General features: G+C 42.6%; 1 protein-coding gene across 1 annotated transcript; it reads right to left on the reverse strand.

Annotated features, from left to right (window-relative positions):
* Window positions 1–2,446: 2,446 nt before the first annotated feature.
* Window positions 2,447–5,927, reverse strand: LOC147428634 (uncharacterized). Its single transcript, XM_086497172.1, has 4 exons — window positions 4,902–5,927; window positions 4,422–4,766; window positions 3,244–3,542; window positions 2,447–2,879 (listed from the first exon to the last, which is right to left on the reverse strand). Exons 1-4 carry the CDS (start codon window positions 5,265–5,267, stop codon window positions 2,549–2,551), a joined length of 1,341 nt encoding a protein of 446 aa, XP_086353298.1. The 5' UTR covers window positions 5,268–5,927; the 3' UTR covers window positions 2,447–2,548.
* Between the last annotated feature and the right edge of the window lie 5,582 nt (window positions 5,928–11,509).

Consider the following 11,509-nt stretch of genomic DNA (forward strand, 5'->3'; position numbering starts at 1 on the left):
GAGCATTTAAATGTCTAGGGTGACGTAGAATAGCGACTCTGTCACTCTCCCCCCTATTGCGGGTAGCCACATGTATGATAAGTTGTTGGAGAAATTTCTTGACGGAGTACATGTCGAGATTTCTTACATTTTCATCATCATCATTGGTCTCAAAAATATTGGAATCAACAGTATCCTCAAGACGCATATCCACGTCCTCGAGTTGTATAATCTGAGCACAATGAGAAGAAAATGGTGGTAACTACCAACATTCCAACGGGGTCTCAAGGCATCAATGGGGCTTCAAATTGGGTGCAATGGCCCCCGATACTTGCCAACCTTAGTCAACGGATGGTACAAAGGATGAGCGGGAGAAGCCAACTACATATGATTAAATGTTGGGGGATAACTCTAAGCTAGGTTGACCGAGCATGCGTCGGTAAACTATACCTAACATATATTTTATAATATATTACAAAAAAAGTTCACTTGTTTTATCATTTATAAAAATTAAAATGAGCAAAAATATGTACTAGAGCACCAATAGTCACATCACTTTCCTTGAAGAGCTTTGCCAACGATTGCTCTAGTAGTAGGGGGCGCCCAATTTTGAGTTTGGGGATTATTAGAGGGTATCTAGTGAGATACCCTCAAATGCAAAAGAAAAGGGTGGATCGTATTAAATCAAGGGAATAAAAAATATTGTTCTATATGTCTCTACTCTTTTGCTTTGAGAAGTGGGAATCTTAAAGTGATCCCTTGTGAGTGAAGCTTCTAAGGATTGTGACCGTTGGATTGCCTAAGGAATGCAAAAGATTCTTATATTTTTGGATCTAGGGCTTGAACCCATTCCCTCTCCCCTTGGAGAGACTTTGACCGCTAAGCTATCGTGTACTTGTTGAAAGGTTGCGTGTGTTAAGTTTATAGATCACGTCATCGCGATTAAGTTCACACCTAGTTCGCACTTAGTTCACAACGAGTTCACACTGAATTTGGTGTGGTGTACATACCTTCCCAAGCTCACACTTAGTTCACACCGAGTTCACACCAAATTTGGTGCCGTGCACATATTTCCCGAGTTCCCACTTAGTTCACACCTAGTTCAAAAAACAATCGGACAGTCCAAATTGCACCCGCCACGTGACGCCTGATGTGGTCCATTGATCCTACCTTCCTAGGGGTGTGTCAATTAATGACGACGGTGTGTATGTGTGTGCATATGCACGCGCAGACAGGTGTATACATACAATCTTCCTCTTAAAATTTATGTAAATAAATAAATATATACATTTTAAATTAATATGTAAATGCGTGTGGGCACGACCGTGTATACATACAATTTTGTTCTTGAAATTTATGTAAATAAATAAATATACACATTTTAAACTGGAGCTTTTTACACACGTTTTTTATAATCCAATATTACTTTGGGTGGGGAGAGAGTGTCTTCCCCTTACTAGCATAAGTTACATTATTCAAACAAATTAGGGTAAAGGGGGGGCCAGTAAGAGGTCACCTAAGCGGATTAGCATCATTCGAACACTCTAGTGCATAGAAATGGGCACGCAGAGGTGCCATTGAAGGCCTCGCATCGTGACAAGACCTTGTAATTTTTTCGGCTGTTCAATATAATTCACTCGCAATTGTGAGCTTTCCTATTAAAAAAAGAAAAAGAAAAAAAAGATCTACAGGCATGTCGAACGGATGAACGCAAACGCTACAAATAAAAAATTCCGTGTAGCTCGGTACAATGTACATCGCCCTAGTAGGGCTCGATCTATCATCTCCAAGTCCTCATGAGACGTCCACGATTCAATTTCGCCTCAGCTAGACCGCCCAACCACTGCAGGGACATCGCTGTCCTGCTTTCGGTTCACAACTGCTATAATTTAGTGGCCTCTCCCCGGGGGTGGCTGTTTATTTATTGGTCCTTGATTCTAGAAAAGGGGTTCGTTAAGGGAACCTTGGAAGACGTCCCTTTGATTAATCAGGAAAGGAAAGGGAATTGGAGATGAGTAGCAGAGAGAGGAGCCAGGCGGCGGGCGGGGAAGCCATGCGGGCTAGGGCGGAACGAATTCGGATACACAAATGCCACCACATGCCTTCGTAAGAAGTTTTGAACAAATTCTCACAATAATTCCCACATTGTGACTTACCTCAACATCATGAGCTTCTGTGAGAGAGGCACCGCATACCTAGCTAGGTATGCGGAGCCTCTCGAGCAGAAGCTCATGATGTTATTCATTGTATGAAAAACACCGGAAAAGACTCCGTTTTCCTACATGAGAAAATTTCTAAATCTTCTTGTGCTTAGGTATTGAGGGGGTGAAGACATGTCTATGAGACAAATATGTGCTTAGATCCTTGGGATCATGCTATAAATAAGCACTTGAAGGACATTAACACAAGGAGGTTTCTTAATAGTGCACCGCCCCAAGGGTAAAGCTTTATGAAGTGAGATCTAATGGAATACCAACATCATCTTGTTCTCATCAATTCATGCTTTCAAAATTTATAAAGAGATTGGACAGACACATATAATTTTACAAGTTGGATTTCTCATCTCATCTTAGACCTCCACTCTCCATATAATGTTATCCAAGTTTTCTTGAGGCTTGTCCAGGGCAGCAACCTTGCTTTTGCTGAGGGAGCATTTGATGCCTCCTCTCTCTTCACGTGGGAGCTCGTGAAACTCGCCAAGCATGCTAATCGCCGGGGATCGTATGTCCGCTGGCGGTATGAAAAGCTCAGAGGAGAGGCCAGGCACATCAAAGGCAACCTCATCAATGCTCCATTCCTCTTCCAATCTGGTTTTAGTGTGGCTCATTGCTACCTCACCAAACCGAAACAAAGTCACATTGGACTTTCCAGCATGAGCAATCATCACTCCATCAACACACCTATATGTCAAATGTGAAAGACACAAAAATTAAACCCACATAATGCTCATTATACCTTTGAAATTAATGTATAATGCAAATGCCATTAATTTTAGTGCAGTGCTGACACATCCCTGCTTATAGTGTAAATTTCCCAGTTGAAAATGAAAAGTCCCAGTTGTAATTTCATTGGACCTTACTGTTTAAGGTGAAAAAATTGGGCATTTTTAGGTATAAATCCTGGTGAGGATTCCTCTTTCTTGGAACATTCAGGTGCAAAACAAGCAGACGAAGCCTAAAAAGTTGCAAGGAGCAAAGCCATGATATTTATAAGACAAAAAGGTTATCCCAAGCACAGCAAAGAAGAGAGACAGTAGATTGGTACCTGTAGTCATCCAAGGTGGAGTCAATGGTAGTCTCCCAGAAGACGGCGTCGCCAGCGGTGGCTTGGATGCGGGTCAAATGGGAGTCTTCCACATGGACAAGGAGGCCAGTTTTCTGGCTGAAGTAGCCAAAGAGCACATGGCGGATGATCTCGGCGGGGCCCTCGCTTCGCCCCGCCAGTGTGGCGGCATCCGCTGCAACTTTCAGAATGAAGCACTCCTCCCCCTTCACTTGCTTCTCGCCGATGCAGCGCACTCCGCCACTGCTGAAAACGCTTGCCACTGTCCTGGGATCCAACCCCTGCCACATTACACAGCATCTCATCAATATACACACATTATCCACGGCTGCACAGTTTGTTTCACCAAGTGGCCTACATAAGATGTGGACAAAAGCTTGTTTGCCATCATTAAGTTTGCCATGTGGCACTCATCGACAAAACTTAATCAAACGGTCCACAGATGCTCTCAAGAGTTTCAGGAATCCCCTTAGGCCTTTAATATATATAGACCAAATTCACAACAAAGCTTTGTCTAGACTCTATTCTCTCCAAAAAAGCCCAAGGTGAAGGCACTATGAATACCTAGCCTTTGATAGGCTGTTTATGCAAGCTAACTTTCATAAATTTTTGGCTTAAACACACCAATTTCCAATTTCCCCTTGGAAAACATCACCGTTGGCGGACTTGGGATACATACTATTGAGCAAGAGCCACATATAGATATCCACCATGAGTAAGTTTCTCATCAAACTCCCTTTTGTTGCCAACTTAATCTTGCCAATAGGTGAAGTCATCCTTCGATTCCTGCCCAATAGTGTCCTTCATGGCGGACAATGGCAAGGAGACTCTCCCCCCCACCCTCCGCACCAAAATAGAAAAACCATGAATCCTAAACCCTAAACCCTAAACCGATTGTTATAATTTTTTAGTTGCATTTCCCCCTTGACTAAGTTGGGGCCCAACTTAGAGGTTTGTATCAAGAGAAAATCATAGTCTTTGATTAAATTGGCCTTCCTGGACAATTGCACAGGAGCAGCTCCTCTTCTAGCTCACAGTACTTGACAACAAATTCCGCCACAAGAATGACACGGATGCAACGGTTCAAACGAGTCCATAAATTGAAAATCACTGCACCTGGTATGCATGTCCTCAAATTCTAACATGAGACAAAATTATACCTGTAGAGCTCTCCTTAGAGGCCTGACAGGTCCTTTGGCTGCATGAGAGCCAAGCCAAGGCGTATGTCGCCACACAAGCTTCCCATCACTTCCAGCATGCACTTTGCTACCACCCACAGCCATCTCCATATTCCACATATTGGGCACCATTTGCCACAGAACAAAGCACCCGTTCTCTGCCGACTTGGATGGATTCCGCGTCTTTACCACCTCTGTTGCAGTTTCAAACTCTGATGCAAACATCTTCACTCTTCCCATAGCATATGAGTTTGATACATTGCTTAGCTTCGCTATGCCTGTCGCGCATATGTATTGCTGAATTATGTATTGAGCTGACGACGTCTCCTGCGCAGATTGCATTATGAGGAACTCACCATTAATTTTATGAATGCTGATGGCTCCTCTCTCTCTCTCTCTCTCTCTCTCTCTCTCTCTCTCTCTCTCTCTCGGGTGTGTGTATGAGGAAATTAAACACAATACCATGGCAATGTTCTTGTTGACAGAGAGGAATGGGAGGGGGTCGGATGCTGCGATGGCGATTGGGCAGAGGGGGGCTCCAAGCACGCCCAGGAGGAGACGAAGGTCTGAACGCTTGTATGCGTCTGTGTGTGCATGGCTGTGGTTCATGGAGAGGGCCCTAGACATGGAGGGTGTTTTAGTGAGGAGCTGATCTTTGACCCAGCCCCACTTGCCTTCTCTCTTCCCCTCCTTGTCGAAATTCTCAGGTGTAGGTCCTTCTATGAGCGGAGCCAGCATCTCGCCACTCCCTCTCATGCTACCGGTTCTCTGGATTTCATGCTCTTCTCCCTGTTGCTTCCTCTTCAAAAGCATCATCAAAGAGGTCATGGCTACCTCAATTATGAGTAAATTTGAGTCCTTGTAGAGCTAGGTGCTTCTCTGCACAATGCAGAGCAATGTGGAGCTCAGACCGCAAGCTTTTGCTTCATTTGTGTGCAAATTCTGGCAACGCACTACCTTCATGTGGCACTGCAGAAAGCCTTTGCCCTTGAGATACTTAGCCAATGCACCTTTTGCCCCAAAAGGGTAGGCAATTGTATGTAGGGAGGTCCTCAGAATTTTGAGAGAAAATGCTGATGGCTATTGAAAAGAAACAGGCCAAAAGAACCATAGCATAGCAATGGAGAAGGAGAGGGTGGTTGCGGGGGTGTCTTACACTTGCATGAAAAGTCTGACCATGTTGTTGTGCCTCAAAAGGCAGGCAATCTACTAGCAATGGAATTTGTACAAAGGTAGTTGCCTTGGAGAGGGTGCGAGGGCAAATGTTGGAATGTCAATTCACATATTGCAAGGAAGTGTTGCATTAAAATAGCAACCATGAAAAGGCCAAGGTAGTAAAGAGATGGCAAGTATGGAAGTGCCCAAGGGGAGGGATAGCACACAATGTAGCAATTGGGCATCAATGAGTAAAACCACAGAGTTTAGGATTGTGTAGGCAAGGCTATGGCTATGGAAGCTTTAGCTAGCAGAGTACAAGAGTACTGTAGGCCCTAGGGATTGAGAGAGAGAGAGAAAGAGAGAGAGAGAGAGTCATCAACATCAGAAGTCAGGAACATGCTAAAACTTGCTTGAGCTTCAATGGACACAAGCCCCACCAATGAAAGTACCTTGCTAATTTCATCATAACTGTACTTCCTCCTCCCTTCCAATAGAATGTGAGAGAAAACTTTTTTTTTTTTGGGTGAATATTCCAATAATTGGGCACCCACTTTTTTTGGGGCCAATTATTATCTGCTTTTCCATCCTTTTTCAAGCTTTTTGTGCAATCTTTTGTCAAAATGGGGGGCCTTTATCCGAATTCCCCACATTTAGAAAGAGCTTAGCTTAATGTAGCCACATATATTTTGACATAATATATAAATTTGGGCTTTCGAAAAATTTCTATTGGTCAAGGCCACATGGGGTCCCCAGCTTTTAATCTAGTGGCCCCGCCAAGTTTGCTGTTAACAAAATCAGCGGATCTGGCGGTTTGTAGCTCAGTTTTTAGCCAATGAACAATTCAACGTACTTCTAGCTAAGGTCCCTTTCACACACACGACCTTGGGTAAGTTGGACCTTTGATAGCTTTACATAACGCTCAAAAATAACTTTACAATGAAGTAACTATAAATGGGCTTATAGTTCACACTCATCCTCAAAAATTTATTCAACTTGTTGCAAAGTATTATTCACTTTGCTCATAAAGATGTTTTAGAGAAAAAGTAATTCACTTTGTTTCTAGTAAGGTAGTGGTCACGTGAAGCAAGGCTAGCTATTCTTGTATTGGATAGCTCTGCCTCATGCAAGGCCACACGTGTCCCATTTGATCGATATATGCCTTACTATGTAACTATGCAAGTCTTTTTCAAGTGCCAATTTTGACATAGTTGCACCAATTACATTAGCTGTATAGCTGGTGCCCGCCTGATCACGTCCTAATATATTTCGATTTAGAAGCATTGGGTAGACCACAGCTCTAAATTAGCCCGAAAAGGTTGCCTCTCTTTAGTACGAGTTAACTTTTGCCGAGTTCAATACATTTTCTCTTCTTCAAGGTTAGGTGCTTACAATGATTGAAATTTTCTACCAAGTGACGCTTTTGGTCGTTCATAAGTGAGCTTCCACATAATGAGTTCTCGAACAAAGACTCCGGTTTTGAATGTGTTTTGCATGAAAAATTGTATGTAACGTAGCCTCATGGTTTTGTTCAAAAAGGGAAGGAAAACAAAACATGCATGTTGAAAAACGCTTTCTATGTTTTATAGTGACATTGACATGCTTGGTATGAGAAGGTACATGCTATAGTAAGTGCACATGGTTTTCATAATAGTCCAACTAAGAGCATTTTGTATGTCAAGGATGTTGGTGATGTGCTCCTAATAGTTACCATTTATGTTGATGATATGATAATCACCACATGAAATGAGGCACATTAGGCCCCCTTTTGAGATGTCAGACGTGAGGCTCTTGCATAGTTATTCGAGCAAACTATATAAGTAGTGTGATGTAGGGTATTACTTTGTGCGAGACAAAGAATGCGTCAAAGTATGAATGGCTCAGACACAATTAATAGATTATCACCAAGGTTATAAACAAAGGATAGCTACAAATAAAGTGCAGATGCAAAAATGCAAGGACTCAATTGCCATTGGTATCAAACATGCACATCTATTGTAAAGTCCCTAATCAGTTTTGCCAATGTAAAGTCGTATAAGTGGATGCGGGCTCATTAAGAGTTCCAAGTTGTAAGGTATAGTCATGTAGTGTGCTTAGGGATCAATGGCCTAAGCTAGTGTAATCAAGGCATTTTAGATGGGGTTTGTTTACTAGTATTATCTCTAATTAGTCCAAGACTTGGTATATGTGAATGTTAATTCGACCTACGTAGTGACAAAGGACAAGACATCAAATGTTCTTCACTTGGGACAAGTGTAACACTTGTGGCAAAGTGGATTTGACTACAAATAGTGTGGAATTGTCCTTGGTGGATCCATCCAATGGTTGGACCCATTCGACAACTTGACTAATCCATTGACAAAGTGAGTGTCAGAAAGCTCACATTTGGTGACGCAATAGGGCTTGATTTGAGAACCTATTAAAATGGTTGAAATACACCTCAAAAGGGGTGACTTATTTCTTGACTCCAAAAGCAACAACTGCTAGTATGGCCGTAGTGAGTATTGATACAACCCTAATGTCAATCACGCTAGATAAAAAAAATCACAATACAACTAATTGAATATGTACTACGGTTGTATGGTCACAATGAAGATAACAAGTACTACTCAGATGGCAAGGGTAGTAGATACCTAGGAAGCAAAAATTAAGCTCAACTTTCAGTGACAAAATTCTTCTTGTGAGAGTGTGAACAATGCAGTATCAACTTTCAATGACAAGATTCTCCTTGTGAGAGTGTGACCAATGCATTATCACTCCAATTTCTTTACCGATTTCCCTAGAGCAATGTATCGCAAGCTACGAGATCATGTGCATGTAGACATTAAGCAGGTTGATTCAAATATTCACCAAGACAATATAATTGAGGCAATCATTATAGGAAAACAAGACTAAAGAAGGTATGGAGGAACATATGGTATTATATATACTCTAATTTTATGCTTGTCCAAGGGGGATAAGGATCATCGAACAAAAAGGAAAGCTGCAAAAGTTGTACAAGTAACATATTTACACAGAGTCAAGTGAAACCACCCTTTGACATGTGGGCACATGTGACCATAGATCATCCTTAGATAGTGCAATTGCACTAACTTTGAAAGAGTAGAGTTGGGATATGGAGAGAGCTTGGTGAAGCGAACTTTGGAGTGAGATTTTTTTTTTGGGCTGCCCATGCTAGTGCCACAGATTTTGGCCACCAAAATTACCATCAATGCCACCCATGATTATTCTCCAGCCTCTCCTCTTCCTCTGTTGGCCTCTTCTTCTCCACCACCTCCACCTCTCCTTATCCTCCTCCCTATCCTTTAACTACTTGTCTCTCTTGCCCTCTCCCTCCCCATGCCTATGCACCCCTCTCTCTCTCTCTCTCTCTCTCCTCTCTCTCCCCCCCCCCCCCCCCCCCCCCCCCCCCCCGCCCCCCCCACAAATCACTATACCCCACCTTCATCTTATTCATTCCCTTGTCGCACACCCTCCATCTCACTTTCCTACCCATTGTCCAATGCATACCTCTCTTGCTCTCTCCCTCCTCTTGTCTCCTTTACCTATTTCTCACTAACTTCTTCTTCTTCTTCTTCCTTGTCTCTCTCTCTCTCTCTCTCTCTCTCTCTCTCTCTCTCTCTCTCTCTCTCTCTCTCTCTCTCTCGTGTCTATGTGGTTAGTGGCATGAGTTACCTATTGACCTGTGTGTGTGTGTGTGTGTGTGTGTGTACCCTCCCCTCTCTCTCAACGCACCCTTTCCCACAACATCCCTCCTCTCTCTCTCTCTCTCTCTCTCTCTCTCTCTCTCTCTCTCTCTCTCTCTCTCTCTCTCTCTCTCTCTCTCTCTCTCTCTCTCTTCCCCCCCAACCATAACGCGTTTTCTTACAAAATTTCTCCAAGTTAAGAGACAAACACCATATATGCTCCTACTTCTTGAATTGGGATCTCTTTCAATTGAGGTTATGGGAGGGTTGTGGATTACATGATAAAGATGCATCAAAACCCCCACATGGAGTTTCTACAAGTACATGGGAAGTGCCATGCCCTGAGGACATGATCAGTCCACAAAGGGGAGTAAGCCCAAAGCTTTGCAGAAAGTTTCAAACTTCTCACAAGACAAGGACTTTGTGAAAAAATCTGCAAGGTTTTTCTGTATTGGCACATATAAGACAAGATGATTTCTCCTACTGAGAGCCTCTCCCTGACATCGTGGTAATGCACCTCAATGTGCTTTGTGCAAGCATGAAAAACTGGCTTCCTCACAATTGCCAATGTACTTTGACTGTCATTGTAGATAGTGTTGGCAGTGTCCTGTCCAACACCCAAATCAGCCATAAGGCGTCTAAGCCATACACACTTAACCATAGCTGTGAAGACTGTCCTGTACTCAGTCACACAACTAGAAGTGGCCACAGTTGGTTGCTTCTTGCTCAACCATGATATACATGAACTGCCAAGCATGAAACAAAAACCACTTGTGGACACTCGCGTGTCCAAACAACTAGCCCAATCTGAGTCCAAAAAAGCATGTAAGTCTGGCGGCAATGATCCCCCCTTGGGATAAAACAAGCCAAGATGTAAAGTGCCACTCAAGTAGTAGAAAATCCTCTTGACAGCCTGCCAATGCTTAGACCTTGGGCTATGCATAAATCTGCTGACCTGTGAGACTGCAAACTGAATATCCGGCCTCGTGTTGCACACATAAATGAGACAGCCAACAACAATTTGGTAAAGAGTGACTGCATCATACTTTGACTGCATGGCAGCCATCCAATTTTTTGAATTCTATGCTTCATCAAAAGACAGAGGTTCCTCAACATAATGTAAGCTAGACACAACCAAAACATAACAATCTGATGCATAATATGCATGGCGAGAACCTGAACAAGTAAGACTAGACAAAGGTGCATCCAATTTACTGTCATGCAAAGATGCACTAGCCATTTAGGCATACCTCTAGCCTGCTCATTCTCAGCCCTTTCCTCATAGTGTACATCATGTACATCTGCATTAGTAATAGGATAATATATAATATTTTTAGAAACCCCCATTGGATGTACATATGCCTCATTGGAATTTATATTCGAACTTCCATCACTGAAAAGAGGCAACAAAGTGTCATAAATGTCATGTGAGCTTACATTATTGTCTCTAGTACATGGCAACAAGGGCTGAATAGAATCTTCCACAAACACAACATCCCGTGAGACCAAGATACTCTTTGTTTGCGGATGATACAACCTGTAACCTTTGCTTTCAGCACTATAACCAACAAAAATACATTTGACAGCCTTATCATCCAATTTCTTGCACTGTGTTTGTGGCACTAAAGCATACGTCAAACAACCAAAAACACGCATGTGCTCAATAGAAGGCTTTCTATCATGCCATGCTTCATATGGAGTAATAGATTGCAAAGCTTTCATAGGACACCTGTTTAGTACATAAGTGGCACACATGATGGCCTCAAGCCAAAACGAATGTGGCAAAGCTTGACTTTTGACCATACATCATGCCATTTCCGTAAGCGACTTGTTTTTTCTCTCAGCAACACTATTTGCTGAGGCATATAAGGCACTGTACATTGGTGTTTTATCCCACGACTAGCCAAAAATGCATTAAATTCATGAGACATATACTACCCCCCTTGATTGGAACGGAGGTGTCCATAGTACATTTTGAGACATTTTCAGCCATAGCCAGAAATTGTTTGAAGCACATAAATGCTTTGGACTTCACTTTAAGCGGATATACCCATGCATGCATAGAGTAATCATTAATGAACATCATGAAGTAAAGGTAATTGCCCAAGGATGGAGTTTGCATGGGCCCACAAACATCACTGTGCACAAGCTGCCAACTGCATGTTGCCCTAACTGAACCATCCTTTGGAAACTTCGAACGATGTATCTTACCCAAAAAACAGCCTTCAC

Source organism: Adiantum capillus-veneris, chromosome 23 (assembly GCF_014529385.1).
Source record: "Adiantum capillus-veneris isolate H3 chromosome 23, ASM1452938v2, whole genome shotgun sequence".
Classification (NCBI taxonomy): domain Eukaryota; kingdom Viridiplantae; phylum Streptophyta; class Polypodiopsida; order Polypodiales; family Pteridaceae; genus Adiantum; species Adiantum capillus-veneris.